This window comes from Rhea pennata, chromosome 6 (genome assembly GCF_028389875.1).
Source record: "Rhea pennata isolate bPtePen1 chromosome 6, bPtePen1.pri, whole genome shotgun sequence".
Lineage (NCBI taxonomy): Eukaryota > Metazoa > Chordata > Aves > Rheiformes > Rheidae > Rhea > Rhea pennata.
The window spans coordinates 44,442,066-44,461,032 of NC_084668.1; the positions used below are offsets into that span (position 1 = coordinate 44,442,066).

General features: G+C 55.5%; 1 protein-coding gene across 2 annotated transcripts; it reads left to right on the top strand.

Annotated features, from left to right (window-relative positions):
- The first annotated feature begins 5,845 nt into the window (after positions 1-5,845).
- On the top strand, positions 5,846-18,346 carry LSS (lanosterol synthase). 2 transcript variants are annotated; one of them, XM_062579157.1, is made up of 21 exons: positions 5,846-6,006; positions 6,423-6,561; positions 6,947-7,055; positions 7,424-7,545; positions 7,876-7,972; positions 8,777-8,912; positions 9,145-9,253; positions 9,596-9,714; positions 10,161-10,258; positions 10,394-10,421; positions 11,032-11,088; positions 13,148-13,219; positions 13,951-14,001; positions 14,144-14,293; positions 14,616-14,712; positions 14,915-15,020; positions 15,575-15,640; positions 16,082-16,162; positions 16,439-16,609; positions 17,675-17,753; positions 18,076-18,346. In XM_062579157.1, the coding sequence occupies exons 2-21, from the start codon at positions 6,483-6,485 to the stop codon at positions 18,259-18,261; spliced, it is 2,013 nt and encodes a 670-aa protein (XP_062435141.1). In that variant the 5' UTR covers positions 5,846-6,006; positions 6,423-6,482; the 3' UTR covers positions 18,262-18,346. The 2 variants fall into 2 exon arrangements, with proteins under 2 accessions (XP_062435141.1, XP_062435142.1); XM_062579158.1 differs by lacking the exons at positions 5,846-6,006; positions 6,423-6,561; positions 6,947-7,055 and adding an exon at positions 7,094-7,201.
- Positions 18,347-18,967: the final 621 nt, after the last annotated feature.

Genomic DNA, 18,967 nt, shown 5'->3' on the forward strand with positions numbered 1-18,967 from the left:
GCAAGGTTGTGCACAGATCAGATGGAGGCAATGCTTTATGCAGGCAGCCGAGCAGCCTGCAGAGAAGGGGGAGCTGCAGGGCAGCAGGCAACGTCTCTCCCTGATTGCTCCTGGAAGTGCAGGATAAGCAGGTGGCCGATAAAGCTGGACACGCACCAAAGCAGGTCTTCATGGCAGTTCAGTGCCTAGCAGTGATGTCCATGCAGTGGACCCGGTGGGTGGGGACCTGGTGGGTGAGGACCAGGTGGGTGATGACCCGGCGGGTGAGGACCCGGCGGGTGAGGACGCGGCGGGTGATGGCATGGCGGGTGGGGACCGGGGTGACCATGAGGTGGAGGCGAATGTCCTCGCCCCAAACAGCCCGGGCCCCCCGGCATGGCAGGCCCATGGTGCGGCGGTGGTGGCCCTCCATGTGGCCCTGCAGGAAGATGGGACATGTCAGGGAGTGTGGCAAGGCCCTGGAGCCCTCTCTGCATAACTGATGACCGTTGGGCCATGTGATCCCATTAGGGGAGCAGCATGGGGTGCATTGTATGGGAGGAAGGGGGGGGGGTAGCCTGGCCTTGGTCTTTTGGGTGCCAGCAGCAATAGCACTGAACGGCTCCCAGGGCCACGAGGACCTGGCGGTGCCTGCGGCTCTACCCCGGCCCCACTGAGCCCCCTTACCTGGGTGGTGGCTTGACATCCTCTCCCAGTGCTGCAAGGGAAGGACACGCCATTAATGGCCTCTCTCGTAACCCAAGGCCACGGTGCAGTGTATCCCATGGGACCCATCACCCACCCGAGTAGCCCTGCCCCCCTTCAGCCCCTGACCCTCTGCAGAGTGTGGGCATGGTGATGTCATCCTGTGTAAGCAGCCAGGACCTGGCTCATCTGCCTCCAAACCTGCCACCAAGCACAGACACCCATTTCCCGAGGGCTCTCAGCCCACCACAGATCCTCGCAGCTGCCCCATCCGCTTCAGTGCCAAACAACCCTGCAAATACAAACACAGCAAGCACTCTGTGTTCAGTCGCTGAGCCGGGGCTGTCTCCAACCCGCCTTGGCTCAGGGCCTGCTAGACACAGCAGGGTCCTAATGGTGGGCCCCAACCCTGCTGCGCGGCTGCAGTAGAGCTTTCTGAAGACCATGCATAGCCCCTCTGATGTGTGCAATGCAGTTGTCAGCCCCATTTGGCATAAATGCAAAAGCTCAAACCTCCGCTTTGGCAAGTAGAGAGGAACCGCACCCTCTCCCAGCAGCAGCCCTGATCGCTGTCCTGGCACTGCTCTCCCTGGGGTGGTAGGACCAGCCCTCCAGCACCCTTTAAATAGGTGGACCCCGCCCATGCAAGGAGGGATATTGAGGGCAGGGTTGATGATACCCATAAAAAATGTCCTTGTGTTTTGCAGGTGCTGTAACCATGCAGATGCAGGAAAATATCCATGAGCCTGGGCACAAAGTCTGCCCAGCCTCATAAATAACACGGTCGGGGATGGGGTGAGGAAGGGTGGTGGTTTCCACCACCTGGTGTCAGCTGATGATAGGGTGAGTCAGGTGTCTCGCTGTTCATGGCTGGCATGGGTGCAGGATCCCGGGAGGGGAGTGCCGCCACAGGGTGCAGGGCTGCAGTGCCCGCAGGACAGGGCCCGGGACGTCTAATGTGAATACCGCCATCACCCTCACCTCCACAGAGGTGCTGAAAGTGCCCATCCTGACTTCACCACAGCAGGGATGAATTTCCCTTTCCTCTTCCCCTACAGAAAAGCTTTTTAAGTCTTATCTATCCCTGCCAAGAAAGATAGACTTTTTATAAGAGCCTCTATAAAAAACCATATCTGTCCTTGGAGGGAAGCACATGAGGCAAAGATGCTGAAATTTCCATGCTGTGTGCTGGGTGGGATTTCAATGATCACTTTCTTGAATTGGCAATAAAATCTGCTCCCAAATGCCTTTCAGAGGGACCTGGAGCCCTTTATTCTGCAGAGGTGAGCCCACATAAAGAAGAAACTGGGAGAAACTCAGAGCTTATTCAAGGAGGATACAAGTAATTTTTTTTCTGGACGATTTCTGGTGTCCTTCCCATAGATATCATTATGTAGGATAGTGCCTTTGACTTGTGCCTGGAAACACTTCCACTCTCATTCAGCAGGTCCTCACTAGGGAGAGCTGTGCTGCTTCTCTTACACAGTTTAAATGGATACAGGTGTTATATTTGGGGCTCAATAGGCAGAATTATTATCTCTTAATGAATATTGCAAGATGGGTTCCATGTAGAGATGTGCAGTTCCCTGTGGCTACCAAAATTTTTAGACAATTTATGACAATAACTGTCTATAAAAGGCAAAGATGGAAAATGAACCATTTGATTTTATTTTTCTCTCTGTATAATCAAGAGATTTAGAAAACCTGGTTGTTCCAAAACTGCTGTATTTTTAATAATTGCCTGACTTTATTGCCCAGTTTTAGTAGCTGTCATACCTTTACCTGGGGACATTATGAGACCTCAGAAAGCATGGTCAATGCTTGGCTGAAGATCATACATGCCTTGAAACATGTGCTTAATGCTGGACTAAAAAGTGCAGGGGTACCTTAAAACCATGGGACATGGTCTCATATGTATCAAAAGGGATTTGATCAAAGAGCATCGGCAAAACAGGGGCTAAATAAGACTTTCTCTGCTTTGAGCGAAGACAGACCTGAGACGGTCGCTGAGAGCTGGAAACACATATGTTTTAGGAGCAGCTGAAAATGTGTGATCTCTCTCTTGCTCTGTTGCTACCACTGTAATTTGGACCCAAGCAGCCTGGGTAAGTGTTCAGCACCCTGCTCCACCTTCTCTTCCCTTTGCACTTCCCTTTGCACTCTGCAGCCCTCTCCTGTCATGGATGCTGTCTATACTGGGGATCAGAGAGGTGTCGCAGACCATTGCTTAGCTCTGAACAGGTTTGATGGGGAATACATATTTTTCTAATGAACTTACTTAAAAGAATAGTGTCTTCTTGTTTCAGCTGAGTTTAGCCAGCAATACACTTAAGTTCAAGGCAAGATGAACAAGAGTATCCCATGTATTTCAACCTCAGAGAACTTGTTGCAGTAGTAGTAGTGGTATTGGATCTTTTCCTAAAGGGTCTCAAAAACTGCCAAGGACACAGCATCTGGCTGGCAGCATGGTCCAGAGCTGCTCCTCTGCAAAACCCAAGTGTGGGCTTGTGCTGGGAGGCTGGGCACCAGCTATTTGAAGGGCCTGTGGGGGACATGGCAGGGAGCCAGAGCAAGCCCAGAATTTATGAGATGAAAATGGACATACAGCTATTTCTATTTGTGGTTCCTGACAGGGAGGCACCATCTTCAGCTCCTAACCTTGCAAATCTTTGTTGACAGGAGAGATCCCCTGCTCCTCCCAAGGACCATGCCTAGTCTCTGCTCTTGCTAAGATACAGGCACAGGGAACATCTGCAGAGGGGTAGCAGAGATGACACGAAGCCCAGCAGGTCCTTCCTGGGGCAGATCCCCCCACCCCCACCCCGGGCATTTCAAACCTTCACGTGGGGCACTGAATTGATTATGCTCCATATCTCCCCACTGTCTTTGGTAGCACTTGCCTGACTCCCAGATGTGTTCTGGTGCTTCAGCTCCTAGAGGCTCCTTTGAGGCTTCCTGCGAGGGCCCCAGCTAATCCCCAGCTGCTGCGTTTCTGGGTTCAGAAACAGCCCCAGTGACCATGGCACAAAGCCGGCAGACCTACAGTGGCCCGGTCTCTTCAAGGGTGCTCTGCGCCCTGGGACCACGAGCGCAGCCCCCATCAAGCTAGAAACATCTTCTTCCCCCTCCTACTCAAATTCCTCTGCTTTAATTACTTTTCTCGCCCAGTTCAATGACTGCCAGCCTTTGTCTCATAGTCTGGCAGAGCCTGGTGCCACAACACCAGAGAGACAAAAATCAAATACACTGGTTTTTCTCCCTGTGTGCGCTATGAAGAGCCCACATTGTGCTTTGCTGGGGAGAGGGAGACAAGCAAAGCGTTGAAGCGTTGTGCTCGGCGTTGGGTCATGTGAAACCATCTGTCTCTTTAAATACATCAGTGCAAAGCTCTGTCGAGAAAGGGATGCCCCTGAGGAAAGGAGTCCTGCAGTTACAGTCTCCTTTGGAAAGATCAGGACCGTGAATTTTCAGATAACAAGAGCAGCCCTTTGGGGAGCACTGGAAGGGGTAAATCTGAAAGCGCAGATCAGTGCTGGCTCCCAAGCACAGGCCTCCGTGACTTGTCATGGGCCAGGTCCGAGTGGACCCAAGCCAGAAGAGCAGTATTTGCAAGGATTTGAACCTGGACAAGAAGCAGGGACATCACAGAAAATGAAGCCTCCGGCCTTGGCAACAGAGGTGTCCGGTTATGAGCGCGCCGCACTGATTCTGAAATTCAATAAAGTCCTAAGAAAAATTGCAGATATCTGCCCTGTGCTGCAGTGAAGAGGGTGGCAATGCCGCATCAGTAACAGCGCGCAGCTTTGACTTCAGCTCTTCCCATCTTCTTCTCAGCATACAGCTTCGCTGGGCAATGAACCACCACGAAAACCTGCTTCGTTCAGCATCTTCTCTGTGTTTATCAACTGCTTGCTGGCTCTGCACCTCTGGGAGCTGTCTGGGAGCCAGCCGACACCAGCTACCCTTGCTGCCAGTTGCCTGCTCTTTCTCCTGCCCTGCTGGGCTGTTTGGTGGCCTGCAGAAAGCATTACCACCACCCATGGCGAGTACAAGCCGTAAAGGAGTCTTGGCTAGCAACTGAGATTTACATTTTTTTTTTCCCCAAGCCAAATTATGTTGCAGCTTGGGTCACTGTTGCCAAACGGTTTCTATAGTGGGGAGAAGGATGCCTGAGCTCCACTTTCCACGTGGACCTGACAGACCGTCGACAGGGTCTTGGAGGCACTCGACAGCGACGGCAATGCGGAGCGCAACTTCCAGGAGCTCGTCGCCCTGGTGGCCATGGTCGCCGCCGCCTGCCATGCGTGCTTCGAGTGTTCTGGCGCGGAGGCGAGCGGCAGCCCAGCGCGCTGCGGGCGGGCAGGGAGGGCTGCACGAGTGGGTCACGCGGAGGGGCTGCTCTGGAGGCCCAGAGCCACTGCGCGGGCGCCAGGTCTCCCGGCCGAGCCAGGGGACGGAGGGATGCGGCCCAGGCGGCCGCCGCGCTCCAGCGCTGGCTTGCGCGGCCTGCGGCGCGCTGGGAAGCAATGCGAATAAACGCTGTTCTGGTCGTCGGGCAGTGACTGGGCTGCCGGGGAAATCGCCTCCTTTTCTGCCAGGCTGTGAGCCGCAGCCTGCGGCCGTGCCGGGTGTCTCGCTGCCGCGAACTCCCGCGCCCACCTTTCTCCTCGGGCATCGACCCTCCTCCCGGCGTGGGGCGGCCCTGCGCGGCCTGGGGGCGGGGCTCGGGGGCAGGGGGCGGCCTGGAGGCGGGCCGCGGCCGGGGCCGGGGATTGAGGGGGCGGGGACTGGGGGCGGGGATAGGGGGCAAGGCCTTGTGGGGCGGGGCTCGGGGGCAGGGGGCGGCCTGGGGGCGGGCCGCGGCCTGGGGGCGTGGCTAGGTGGGCGTGGCCTGGCGGGCCGGGACGCGGCCGGCGGGGCGAGGGGGTGGTGGGTCGCGGCCGAGGGGTTGGACGGGGCGGGGAGGGGGCGGAGCCAGGATTCCCATTGGCGGTGGCGCGTGGGGCCATGTCGGGCCAGGGCGGGGCCGCGTTGGCGGCCGGTAGCGGCGGCGGCGGGATGGCGGACGGCGGGTGAGTCGCGCGGTCCGCGGGTGAGTCGCGCGGTCCCCGGTCCGGGCTGATGGCGGCGGTTGTCGGCAGGGCAGTGCGGCGGCGGCGCGGCGGCCCGCGGCGCTCGGCGGCGGCCACGGCGCTGCCCGGCTGGCGGCTGCGCTGCGAGGGCGGCCGGCAGACCTGGAGCTACTCAGGCGGCGGCGGCGAGGCGGCGGCGGGGCGGCGGGCGCAGACGGCGCTGGAGGCACACTGCCTGGGGCTGGACACGGTGAGGCGGCGGGCGCGGCCACGCCGCTGCGGCGGCCCCGCCACCGGGGCGGGGGACAGGAGGGTCCCTGAGGTTAGGTTTCCCCCCCTGTCTCCAAATGTGGGGGTCTGTAGGGCTGAGGTGTCCCCTTGGTCCCCAGATGGGGGAGTGTCCCTGCGGCTGAGAGGGGTCCCTGGGACTGAAGTGCCCCCTTGTCCCCAGATGGGGGGGGGTCCCTGAGGCTGAGAGGAGTCCCTGGGGCTGGAGTGCCCCTGATCTCTAAATGAGGGAGGGAGTCTCTGTGGTTGAGAGGGGTCCTTGAGGCTGAAGTGCCCCTGGCCCCTAGATGGGGGTCCTCTCTGTGGTTGAGAGGGGTCTCTGGGGCTGAGGTGCCCCCTGTGGCCCTGGCCCCAGGCTGAGGTGCTGTCTCCCCACAGGATGAAGTGCTGCCACCCTTGCCGGCGGCTCGCACGGCGTGGGAGGCAGCCCGCAATGGCATGGTATTTTATGCCGGCCTGCAGGCCGAGGATGGGCACTGGGCTGGCGATTACGGCGGACCACTCTTCCTGCTCCCAGGTAGGTCATGGTGGGGTGCTTACCAGCCCTGTACACTGCTGGGGTGACCCCTCAGCCTTGCCGCATGGCAAGGAGGAGCTCCTAGGTGCTTCTGGCCTGCTAGACGTTGCTTGGCCTCACAGATGGTGGCAGGATGCCTCCTAAGAGGAGGCCCTTCCCTCTGCTGAGGTGGGAAGGGATGATTTAGCCACAGCTGAGCACATCTAGCATGTCGCTACATGCTGGCGCATCTCTGCCTTGTCAGCAGAAGTGTCACCGGTGAGCACGTGGTGGCTCTGGGTCATGTCTTGGTGCAGCTATGCTGGCTGGAGAGGGCATGATGCTCTTCTCAGCTAGATAAACACTCTGCTTTGGACTTGGTAAAAGAGTCTGCCTGATCTTCCAGGTCTGCTCATCACTTGCCACACTGCGAAGATCCAGCTGCCTGAAGAGTTTCGGAAAGAGATGGTGCGCTACCTGCGCTCTGTGCAGCTTCCGGATGGCGGCTGGGGCTTGTGAGTAGCAGAGAGGCGTCTTTTGTGGTGGTGCCTCTGAGATTCAGCACTTGGTGCTGCTGACAAACCTGCCTGGGCTTGGGGAGCAGGAAGTGGCAGCTGTGATACTTCTGGGTGGCCGCCAGACTGCTTGTGTAGGACTCCAGGTATGTGCCTTGCCGCAGAGCCACCAGAGCAGCACCTAGCTGCATCTCCTCTGTGGCACTATTCCAGAGTGTTATGTGTTTCAGAGCAGTGTGGAGCAAAAATGTTTCTATCCAGTATGGGTCTCCCTTTTCAACAGTCATCCCTAGCATCCCACTTTGCCCTGCAAAGAAAGCTCTGGGCAGTGGGTTGTGTCTAATGACTATCCTCTGTGTGTGTAACAGGCACGTGGAAGACAAATCGACCGTGTTTGGCACAGCGCTCAACTACACAGCCCTGAGGATCCTAGGGGTTGGGCCAGATGACCCTGATGTTGTGCGGGCCCGTGTCAACCTGCACAGAAAAGGTGAGCTCTCCTGTCTGGTACAGCAGCCATGGGGTGGGACACTGGTGAGAGAGGTCTGGCTGTCTCCAAGGGCTGAGTGCAGCGTGGGGGGCTGCCAGGCAGTGGAGGAGCTGGTGTGCTTGCTTGCACTTGATGGCATCAGCATTTTAGGTTAAGCCTGAGAAAGCATGTTTTGTTTCTGGGCCATGGTCTGCTTGCTGTTTTTTGGCAAGTGTCCCAGCCCAGATGACATGCTGCCAAAGGTGGGGAGAGGGGAATTCTCCTGTACGGGAGGAAGCAGGAAGCTGGCATGATTGCCTTAGCCTCGAGAGCTAACATCCCTCTCTGCAGGAGGTGCTGTGGGAATCCCTTCGTGGGGGAAGTTTTGGCTGGCTATCTTGAACGTTTACAGCTGGGAGGGAATGAACACGCTTCTCCCAGAGATGTGGTATGTGCTACCCTTGGTGTGGAGGTGGGCAGTGTTGCCAGTTCCACTGTCAGCCTTGGCCTCCAAGCTCTCCCAAGCATTTGTGTTTATGGGGCTCACCCCACCTGCAGCTGAGGCTGCTCTGGCTGCTTGTAAGCTGGGAGATGAGCAGCAAGGCCAACCAGCAGGTGGGTAGGACTGAATGCTGCACTGAAGTGGTATGTCAGAGCTCAGCCGTGTTCGCTTTACCCATAGGGAACCCGATATATCCATCGGCTCTCTGCTACCAGTACCTTCTGCTCTCGTGGCCAGCCAGACCTTACTGCATGTAAGGCTGCCAGCTCTAACTCCCACCTTATACCTTTTTGGTTGTTCAGAGGGTCCTGAGCAGCACTTTGATGTCAGAGAGGGAAAGAGTATGGTGAATGTTTTCCCCTGGGAGAAATCAGAGGGTGACCCAAACTGCTTGAGCTTTGTCATCAGATGTGTTCATTTGGCAATTTGGGCCACTACCTGTCCTGGAAGGAAAGGTGTCCCTGATCAGACTTCTCTGCCTTCTCTCTGAGTCCTCCCTGCCCTGCCTGAGCCTTCCCAAGAAAGGTCTCTGCTGGCCCTGGTGGGAAGGGAGCAGCCTTGCTGGGGGAAGTCTGCATGCAGCTAGACTATATGGATGTTCCCTTCTGTCATTTGCAGCTGTGCTGGCAGCAAAAGGCCTAGTGTAGAGGATAGGAACTCCCTGCTCCGGGCATGCCCCTGCCAGCACATAATCTCTCTGTGCCTCCCTTGGCTCTTTGCTTATGCTAGTAATTTCTCCGTTGCGAACAGGCTGCTCCCTACATGGTTCCCAGCCCACCCATCCCGGCTCTGGTGTCACTGCCGCCAGGTTTACCTCCCCATGAGCTACTGTTATGCCAAGCGTCTATCAGCAGAAGAAGATGAGCTCATACAGAGCTTGCGTCAGGTAAGCAGATAACCCTGGTGGGGCTCCCAAACAAAGACACGTGGCTCCCTGACCTGCCACTGTGCCCGCCATGTCCTTGGGGCCAGCCTCTGGGTTGCAAAATGACAGCTGTCGCCTGCACAGGGGAGGTGGTCTCTCTGGCCAGGTAGTAAAGCTAACTGTCTGCAACAAGTTGCCTTGGCGTGTTTGCTCACAGCCTGCCAGACTGATGCCCTCTCTTCTCCCATGCCAGGAGCTGTATGTGCAGGACTATGCCAGCATAGACTGGCCAGCCCAGAGGAACCATGTGGCTGCCTGTGATGTGTATACCCCACACAGCTGGCTTCTGGGGGTGGCTTATGGTGAGTGCAGTGTTGGCTGGGACAGGAGGGCTCTTGCCTTTGCACAAGCTGATGATGGAGCTGAACCTGCCTTGTACCATGGGGGCTCTCTAAAGTCTACTGCCAGCTACTGGTGCATGTCCTGGATCTGGAATGGAGACTCTGATCATGTGATCCACTGACTTCTGCCTCTGCGAGAGCCATGGGGCCTTGTGTCCTGATTCCCCTGCCACTTTGAGGCAAAATAATCCTCATGTTTCCCTCAACTAGCTGTGGTATGAACAGTGGTGCAGCCAACCAGAGCTAGTGGCTCTGGCTGCACAAGGCAGGTTTTTCACCACATGTCCCTTTCTTCTCCTGTAGCCATCATGAACGTGTATGAAGCCAACCACAGCACCTCCCTGCGGCAGCGAGCTGTGGCAGAGCTCTACGACCATATCAAAGCTGATGACAGATTCACCAAGTGCATTAGTATTGGCCCGGTAGGCTGCTTTCTAATGACCCTTTAAAATTTCTGCCCTTGGCTCTAACTCTTCTTGTGCCCTTGAGGGACTACTCTGGGGTCCTCCAGCCCTTTACAAGTGTGACCTCTAGCCATAACCAATGCATCTTGCTCAGGCACAACTGCTGCTGCTCTTAATGCTAAAGAGCTCACAACTAACAGGGCACTGGAGATGCAGCAGGCATGGGGGCTCTGATGAGGGGCACCTTTTCCCAAGTCCATGGAAGTGGTCTGAGGAGAAGCTCTGGGGTAATATCATGGCTGAGCTGGGCAGAGTGTCATGCTTAGGGTGCCACAACAGATTGAGCCATTGGGATGAAGCCTGGGACCTTTAGAGGGATGTGTGCTGGGTGGGAGTGATGTATATCTGGGACTGGAGGATATCTGGATATCTCCAGGGCAGTGATGATACTGCTCTCCTGGCAGATTTCAAAGACCATCAATATGCTGGTTCGCTGGTTCGCGGATGGGGAGAGCTCCCCGGCTTTTCAAGAGCATGTTTCCAGGATCCCAGACTACCTCTGGTAAGGGCTGAGCACGACCCACCTGGTATGGCATAGGGCTCTCATCCATTTATGTGAGCATGCTGTGGCTTTCAGCCCCCTTCCTGGTGCTCTTGCTGTACCTGCACTGCAGCACTGTGCTCTCTTCTCCCACAGGCTTGGCCTCGACGGCATGAAGATGCAGGTGAAGTGCTGTGGGATTTCGTCTCTGACTGAGAGGGACCCAGGCATGCTGTGGCAGCCCCTGGGACGGGATAGTTTGTACACGCTGGGGCTGAGGTCTCAGCAGCTCGCCTTGCCTTTCTCTGGCTATGCCAGCAGTGAGCAGCCTCTGTCCTTCTGATCTGCCTCTCTGTGTGTGGCTGTTGGCCAAGGGGCAGCTTGAGGCCTCTGTCCCCTTCATCCTCACAGATGCTGGGAGAGGAGAAGGAAGACATGGTGATATAGGCCCCTGCCCCTCTGCTCAGATGCTGCCAGTGGGCACTGCCATGCTTCTCTCCTGGCTGTTGCCTCCCTCTGCTCCTCATCCCTGGCTGCCTATCCTGTCCTGGCTGTGCCTGACGCAGGCTGTGCTGGCTGCCTCATTTTCTGTCTCCTTGCCATCTCTGTGCTGGCTTCGTCTGTCCTGTCTGTGCCTGCACATCAGCCATGGTGTTGCATAACCTGAAACTGAGGTGCAAGGTGGAGGGAGCTCTCAGGGTAATGCAGGAGGGAGGTGCTGCCCTGGAGGGCTGCAACAGGCTGCCCTCCCGCCACAGGTGTGTGCCTCTCACTGCCTTCTCCCTTTCTTCTAGGGGACAAATGGGTCCCAGCTCTGGGATACTGCCTTTGCTGTCCAAGCCTTTCTGGAGGTAATGATCCCTTCAGGGCAGTGTGCTGCCTCAGGAAAATGTCCTCTCCTGGCCCATCCTCAAATACTAGCAGTTCCTACTGCACATCCCCTCAGAGCTCTGATGTGCTGATCCTGGCATCACAGTGTACACCAGGGCTGGGTGAACACGCTCCTTCTCAGAGCTGTTGACCTGTTACCCCCATGATCCAGGCCCTTGTGGCACACAAGGGTGCCCAGTGCAGTGGGCACAGTGCAGCATTGCTAGCAGCTTTCAGAGCAAAAGGGCTTGATGTTGTTAAATGGGACACAAACTATAGGCCAGTCAGTCTCACCTCCACCCCTGGAAAGGTGATGGAACAGCTCATTCTGGATGTCATCTCCAGGCATATGAAGGAAAAGAAGGTGACCAGGAGTAGCCAGCATGAATTCACCAAGGGGAAAGCATGCTTAACCAATCTGGTAGCCTTCTATGATGGCATGACTGGCAGGGTAGATGAGGGGAGAGCAGTGGAAGTTGCGTCCCTTGACTTCAGCAAGGCTTTTGACACTGTCTGCCAGAACATCCTCCTAGATAAGCTCAGGAAGTGTGGGTTAGATGAGTGGACAGTGAGGTGGATTGAGAACTGGCTGAAAGGCAGAGATCGGGGGTTGTCATCAGTGGCGCGGAGTCTAGTTGGAGGCCTGTGGCTAGTGGCATCCTGCAGGGCTCAGTACTGGGTCCCAGCCTGTTCAACTTCTTCATCAACGACTTGGATGAAGGGACAGAGTGCCTCCTCAGCAAGTTTGCCGATGATACCAAGCTGGGAGGAGTGGCTGATACAGCTGAGGGCTGTGCTTCCATTCAGAGAGACCTGGGCAGGCTGGAGAGCTGGGTGGAGAGGAACCTCCTGAGGTTCAACAAGGACAAGTGCAGAGTCCTGCACATAGGGAGAAATAGCCCTAGGCACCAGTACAAGCTGGGGGCTGAGCTGCTGGAGAGCAGCTCTGCAGAGAAGGACCTGGGAGTGCTGGTGGGTGACAAGTTGACCATGAGCCAGCAATGTGCCCTTGTGGCCAAGAAGGCCAATGGTATCCTTGGGTGCACTGGGAAGAGTGTTGCCAGCAGGTCGAGGGAGGTGATCCTGCCCCTCTGCTCAGCCCTGGTGAGGCCTCATCTCGAGTCCTGTGTCCAGTTCTGGGCTCCCCATTACAAGAGAGACATGGAGCTACTGGAGAGAGTGCAGCGTAGGGCTGCGAAGATGATCAGAGGACTGGAGCATCTGCCCAATGAGGAACGGCTGCGAGAGCTGGGACTGGTTGGGCTGCAGAAGAGAAGACTGAGGGGGGGGTCTGATCAATGTCTAAAAGTACCTGGAGGGAGGGTGTCAAGGGGACAGGGACACACTCTTTTCAGTTGTCCCATGTTAAAGGACAAGAGGCAATGGGCAGAAACTGAACCAGAAGAAGTACTGCCTGAACGTGAGGGGGAATCTCTTCACTGTGAGAGTGGCAGAGCACTGGAACAGGTTGCCCAGAGAGGTTGTGGAGTCTCCTTCTTTGGAGATCTTCAAAGCCTGCCTGGATGCAACCCTGTCTAATGTGGCCTAGGTGACCGTATTTGAGCAGGGGGGTTGGACTAGATGATCTCCAGAGGTCCCTTCCAACCTTACCGATTCTATGACAGGTTAGGTTTCCCTGTCGCTGCAGCCTGTGCTGTTCTTCTGGGCTCTGCTTGGCCCCAGAACCTCCCCATCTGGCAGGGAGACCATGCAGGATCCCTGCTTTGCAGTCCTGGTGTGCTAGCTGTGGTGGGAATGGTTTTGGGTGGGTGGAGTGATTGCCCAGATAAGCCCCAGGCAAGTACCTCTCTCCAATACCAGCAACAATAGCTGGTTCAGCTCCAGCTGTAGAAGCTTCTAGTGGAAACAGTCAGAGGATACAAGCAAAGTATGAATGCAAACCTGGGAAGGGCTACACAAAGGGCAGGAGTTGATCGCACCTAAACCAGCAGGTCAGAGAGACCCCAGCACATCCTATTCTACCTGAGGGGCATGTGTGACAGCCCCAGATCCTGTGTGACTGTGCACCTCTGTTTCTAGGCAGAAGCCCAGAAGATCCCTGAATTCATGTCCTGCCTCCAGAACGCCCATGAGTTCCTCAAGTTCAGCCAGGTGAGCAGAGCTGGTTGGTGGTGTGCCTGTTGTGCTGGCTGTGTAGACTGCGTCTTCTTAGAGCCCTGTTTGATACCTCCGTTCTCCTCCGAAGACCTCTTTTATAGGGCTGGACTATCAAAGCACTGGGGACAACCTCTTGTTTCCAGCATCATTTTTTGCTGGAGAACAGCAAGGAGAGAACCTCTGCAGCTTGGAGAGGACCTTGGCTGGCTTTAGGGTGCTCTGCACGTCCTCTCTGCAAAGTCCTGTAGGACGTTTGGGTTGATGTCCTAGGGCTAAGAAAAGCTAGGGAACAGAGCTTGAGATTCTTTGCCCCTTTTCCTGTTCAGTGACCACATATTTGAGATATCCTGCTGGGAAATCTGGCTTCCTTGGCTAGTGACTGCATTGGCTCAGTTTCTGCTAGCCAGACTTACGGGGTCACAGGTGGCTGGATGCAGATGCAGCTGTAGGTTTTGCTTATGGTGTTAGCAAAGGGAGCATTGGAAGTAGATGGCTTTCTGGTAGGAAAGCAATGAAGAGGGGACAGGATTCAGCAACACTCAGATAAGTCAGGCCAAAAAGTGATTTCTTGCTGCTCTGGAGCCAGCCTCTGGCTTTGGCTGCCTCCCTCAGTAAAGGGTGGGTGGTGCCCAGGCCCATAGAGCTCTGCTTTTGCCATGGTTTCAACACACCTCTGCTGCCAGGCATCTCTGGCCTGCCCTCACTGTTGCTCTTGTCCTCTGCAGATCCCAGAGAACCCACCTGACTACCAGAAATATTATCGCCATATGAACAAGGTACAACAGCTGATGCTGGCTGCTGTGGCAGGGCTGATTGGGGCAGCAATTTGGGCAAAGGGGATGGGACTGAGTGACTTCCTCTGTGCAAGGGCAGAGGAAGCCTAGAGGAAGGTGTTGAGCCCTCCTGACTCTTCCCCAGGGTGGCTTCCCCTTCAGCACCCGGGACTGTGGCTGGATCGTGGCTGACTGCACAGCAGAGGGACTGAAGTCAGTGATGCTGCTGCAGGAGAAGTGCCCCTTCATAACCAAGCTTGTCCCCTCTGAGCGCCTCTTTGGTGCTGTAAATGTGGTAAGTGCTGCAAAAACTGAGGATGTGGAAAATGCAGCCAGCTAAACTGAGCTAAAATAAGAGAAGGCAAGGCCTGATGATTGGGCCTGGCATTGCGTAAGCTGGTACAAGGCCTGTGGCCTGCTAATAGCAACAGTGACACCATATTTGCTGTGATACGAATCTCTCGATGTGCCTATGACTGTGGGTTGGGATGTGCGTTATTTGCCAACCCTGTGGAATTGTGGGCTTGTCTTTGTCCTCAAACCTGGCTTGGGGGTGGATTGGGGAGGCGTTGCTAGTGGGGACTAGTCCAGTCCCCACTCTCTGTTTGTCTGGGCAGTTGCTGAGCATGAGAAACTCCGACGGAGGCTTTGCTACATATGAAACCAAGCGAGGAGGTCGCTTACTGGAGCTGCTGAACCCCTCGGAGGTGTTTGGTAAGGGGATCTGTGTGGGGCTGGTCATCTTGCCTGCTGCAAAGGGGGCTGGCCCTGCCATGCCTGGTGGGTGCCTGGCTTTGCCCCAAGCCCCTCTGCAGGATGAGTGTGTGCTGGGGTCAGAGAAGGGGTTGGCACCCTGCTGCCGGGAGAGCTGCCTGGCAGAGAGGTTATTGCATTGCTGTCCTCCTCCCTCTGGCAGGTGACATCATGATAGACTACACTTACGTGGAGTGTACATCGGCTGTCATGCAGGCACTCAGACACTTCCATGAGGTGTTCCCTGAGCACAGAGCGCCAGAGATCAGGTGAGACACTGAGAAGAGAGTGGGGCAGGAGAGAAAACAGGCTGCAGTCACCCATGCTGCTTGCCGTGGCCCCAGTTGGCACAGCCTCTGTTGAGTCCTGTCAGGGGCCTCCGTGTTGGCATGGAGCATCCCTTGGTGCATTTGAGGCTGGGATGCTGGTAACATCTCCAGACCAGAGCTCCCCATAAGAGACTGAGGCCTAGTATGGCTTAAGGGGCAGGGCATAGGCTATTTACCCTCCCTTAGATGAGGCAGGGGAGAACTGGCAAAGAAACTACCTATCTCTTCACTTAGCAGTTGCCTTGATCCTGCCAGTTGCCAGCTGGATTTCCTGTTGTGTGCCAGCTTATGGTATAAAAGCGTTTTGAGTGATGCATGGTTTGATTCTGAGATCCTGTGGGGTTCCTGCTGGGGACTGTGTGGCTGGCTGCCTGCTCTCTCTTCTTGAGCCCATCTTATAACAGCGTTAACCAAATCCTCAAAGAGACCAACAGCTGCATAAGCAGCCACTGAGTTTGGGCTGCTTTTGAAGTAGGCATCTTTCTCCTGCCCAGAGAGACTCTGCAGAAAGGCTTGGACTTCTGTCGGAGGACACAACGAGCTGACGGGTCGTGGGAAGGGTAAGTAATGCTCCCGGGGCCTAGCTTTCCTGTAGCAGTCACAATGTGAGAGGGACCATAATGGCAAGTACTCTTGGCTGGCAGGATGTGTGAGAAGGGCAAGCGGGGCCAATTTCTCCCCCTTCAGTTGCTATGTGCTTCATGTTCCTGTGCTCTCCCTCCAGCCTAGATGGAGCAGGTCCTCACGTGCCATACAAGGCCTGGGCAGTCCCTGGGGGCTGGTGTGGCTCCAGCTCATCTGGTGCCTGAGCCACTGCTGCCTTCTGAGCAAGTTGGAAGCAGTCCTGCTGGGACTGGACATGGTTGTGCCATAGCCAACACAGGCTGCAGGGTCCGGTGCATCTGCCCCTCTCTGTGCTTGCTCTAACCACAGCAGCGTTGCAGCCTGCATCTACTGTGGGCTGTGCAAACCTGACACTACTGCTCTCCCCTCCCTCCTAGGAGCTGGGGGGTTTGTTTCACCTACGGCACCTGGTTTGGCCTGGAGGCATTTGCCAGCATGCAGCACACATACCGTGATGGGTGAGTGAGGAACAGTATGGTTCCCTTGTCTTCTCTCTTGGTCAGGGGCAGGACCATGTGGTGGGGCTGAGCTGATCCCTTAGCTGGCCCAGGCACTCCTCCTCCCAAATCTTGTGCCTGTGATATGACCAGGGTGCTTACTGCCAAAGCCTCAAACTCTTGGGCAGCCCCCACTATGGGCATGGTAAAGCATGGCTCCTATGTGTGACAGGAGCATGCGGGTGCAAACTCTCCTTGGCCCCCAGCTCTGTCTGAGTCTCTACTCTGACTTTGCAGGGCTGCATGCAGAGAGGTGGCCCGGGCCTGCCAGTTCCTGCTCTCCAAACAGATGGTGGATGGCGGGTGGGGAGAAGACTTTGAGTCGTGCGAGCAGCGTGTGTATGTGCAAAGTGCCGCATCGCAGATCCACAATACATGCTGGGCCCTGCTGGGGCTCATGGCTGTCAGGTAGGTGCCGCAGCCCATCCTTGGCAAGCACGGGAAGGAACACACACATCAATGTGATGCAAGTTCAATCCAACTTTATTCCTTTGCCTACCTAATTTATATATCTTTTCTAACAAGCTCATGTATCAACGCGTCTCACAAAGCATTTCTGTTGGTTGTCTAATATTGTCCAAGCGCATCTACTCAGTTTCTAATTGGCTGTTGTGTTGACTCCCCTTCTGGGTGCACATTCTGAGAGTGATTACAGGCATCTGCTTATCTGCTGCATATCCTGTCAGTGATTTACCGGCATCTGCTTATCTGCTGGGTTGACTCCTCTTCTGGATGCATATCCTGTCAGTGAATACAGGCGCCTGCTTATCTTTTCTTCTTTAGCCTTTTGTCTTCAAAAGAATTCCTTCTTTGAGCAGCTTGTTGCTTACTTCAGCTCTTTATAATCCTGCAAGATAGCCAGGGCCCAGACACAGGGCCCCAACAGGTAGGAGCAGCCCTCACCTCTGCAGACACTGTCTGGCCCTAAGTGCCTGGTGAGATAGGAAATGCCAGCCGAGTTATAGGGAAGAGCTGGCATAGGCCCTGAGCCAAGCTGTATGCCATTTCCTGAAATATACTGTCGGCCAGAAGCCTGCTGTGGTGAGGCACTGGGTGGAGCTGCGGTCCATGGGCTGGAAAAGCTCTGGATGCTTGTGGGAAGGGGAGCCTGCACAAAGTAGAATCATAGAATGGTAAGGCTGGAAGGGACCTCCAGAGATCATCTAGTCCAACCCTCAGCATAGCCCTGTAAGGGGATTGAACCCACAACCGTGGCATTAGCAACACCATGCTCTAACCAACTGAGCTAAACCTGCCCCCAAGTCTGGGTCACAACTGCAAGCTTCAGGCCTGCAACAGTTAAGCCATATTTATAATGTCCGTTGTGCTAGGGTTGTAAGGAGTCTTCCCAAAGCACCCAGCATGCCAGGGACAAGCATGGGGAGCCTGGCGGTAGCTGAGTTCCCTAAGTGCATGGGTGAGGGTACATGGACGTGGAGGTTCAGGAGTATTTGTTTCCCCTGTGCTTTGCAGGTACCCTGATGTTAGCGTGCTGGAAAGAGGTATCAAAGTGTTGCTCGATAAACAGCTGCCCAACGGGGACTGGCCTCAGGTAAGTGGCTCTATTCTTGCCTCTCCATGGGGTTCCTCTGGTGTTGCAGGTGTCCTGGACACCATGCAGCTATTGCAATGATGCATTTTCCTCTTACCTGCAAGAGAGGCCACTTGTGAGTTTTGCGAGGGGCCCTGAGGGAGGTGATGAGCTTGGCCATATGTCCTAGACACAGCTGTGGCTGCTTGTGGCAGTGAGACAGTACCTCAAGGCTCACATGAGGTAGAGGGGCAAATGCCTCCAGAGAGGGCAGTGTTACCCTGAGGAACACGGATGAGGGGGGTGTAGTCACTTACATCACTTTGCTGTTTTTCTCTCTCAGGAGAACATCGCTGGAGTGTTCAACAAGTCATGCGCCATCAGCTACACCTCCTACCGCAATGTCTTCCCTATCTGGACTCTGGGGCGTTTCTCCCGGCTGCATCCCAACAGCCCTCTTGCTGGGCAGCTGCAGTCTGGATCCTCCTCTGGGGCAGGGAAAAACCCAGAGGAGGCCACCTCTGCCTGAGCCCCTGCCATGGCAGATGTTGCAGCCTCCAAATTGTCTCTGCTATTGCCTACCACATGGGGGCACAGGGCTACTTCCTACTGCAGGATCTCAATGCTGGTCTTACTGCAGCTCTGAACCACTGCCTTTCCCAGGGAGGAGAGTGCCACCATGGTGCCACTGGGTTCCTCTTAGCTTTCTGTTGACCCTTTTCTAAGAATCAGCTTTTTAAAACTCTGGATATATCCCCCCTGATAGGACATGCAGCAGGGTGCCTTTTCATGTCAAATTGGTGATCTGAGAGGAGAAAGCTGCCCAGCTGTGTTGTATTAGACATCTAGACAAACTTGATCTCTCATCTTGGGTAGAGCAAAGCTGTCCTCATTTTCCCCTTTGTGCTATTCTGGCTCTCTCAGGTTGGCCATCTGCAGCAAGAGTGTTGGAGTTTGGGCTTTCCCTGTGCCCAGCATTATGATGGGGTGCGCTACACACCCTGCTGAACCAGCCTCTGCTGTATGAACATTGAAAACTGCCTTCAAAGTGCTCTCTGCTCTGGAGCCCTCACTGGGAGGGGAGGAGCATCTCTCCCCCCAGCTGGTTAGGAAAGAGGAGTCCTTCACCTATTTTTTTTTTTCTGCCAATGTACCCGACCTCCCAGGGGAAGCCATCAGCATTGTTCCTGCTTTGAAAAACCAGACAGGAAAACTGAGGCAGAAAGCACTGAGGT

Excerpts from the sequence above, each read along its gene's own strand:
- LSS (XM_062579157.1), top strand. The coding sequence starts at position 6,483 with ATGGTATTTTATGCCGGCCTGCAGGCCGAGGATGGGCACTGGGCTGGC. Across the intron at positions 6,562-6,946 it reads ACCACTCTTCCTGCTCCCAG|GTCTGCTCATCACTTGCCAC; the intron begins GTAGGTCATGGT and ends CTGATCTTCCAG. Across the intron at positions 16,163-16,438 it reads CAGCACACATACCGTGATGG|GGCTGCATGCAGAGAGGTGG; the intron begins GTGAGTGAGGAA and ends CTGACTTTGCAG.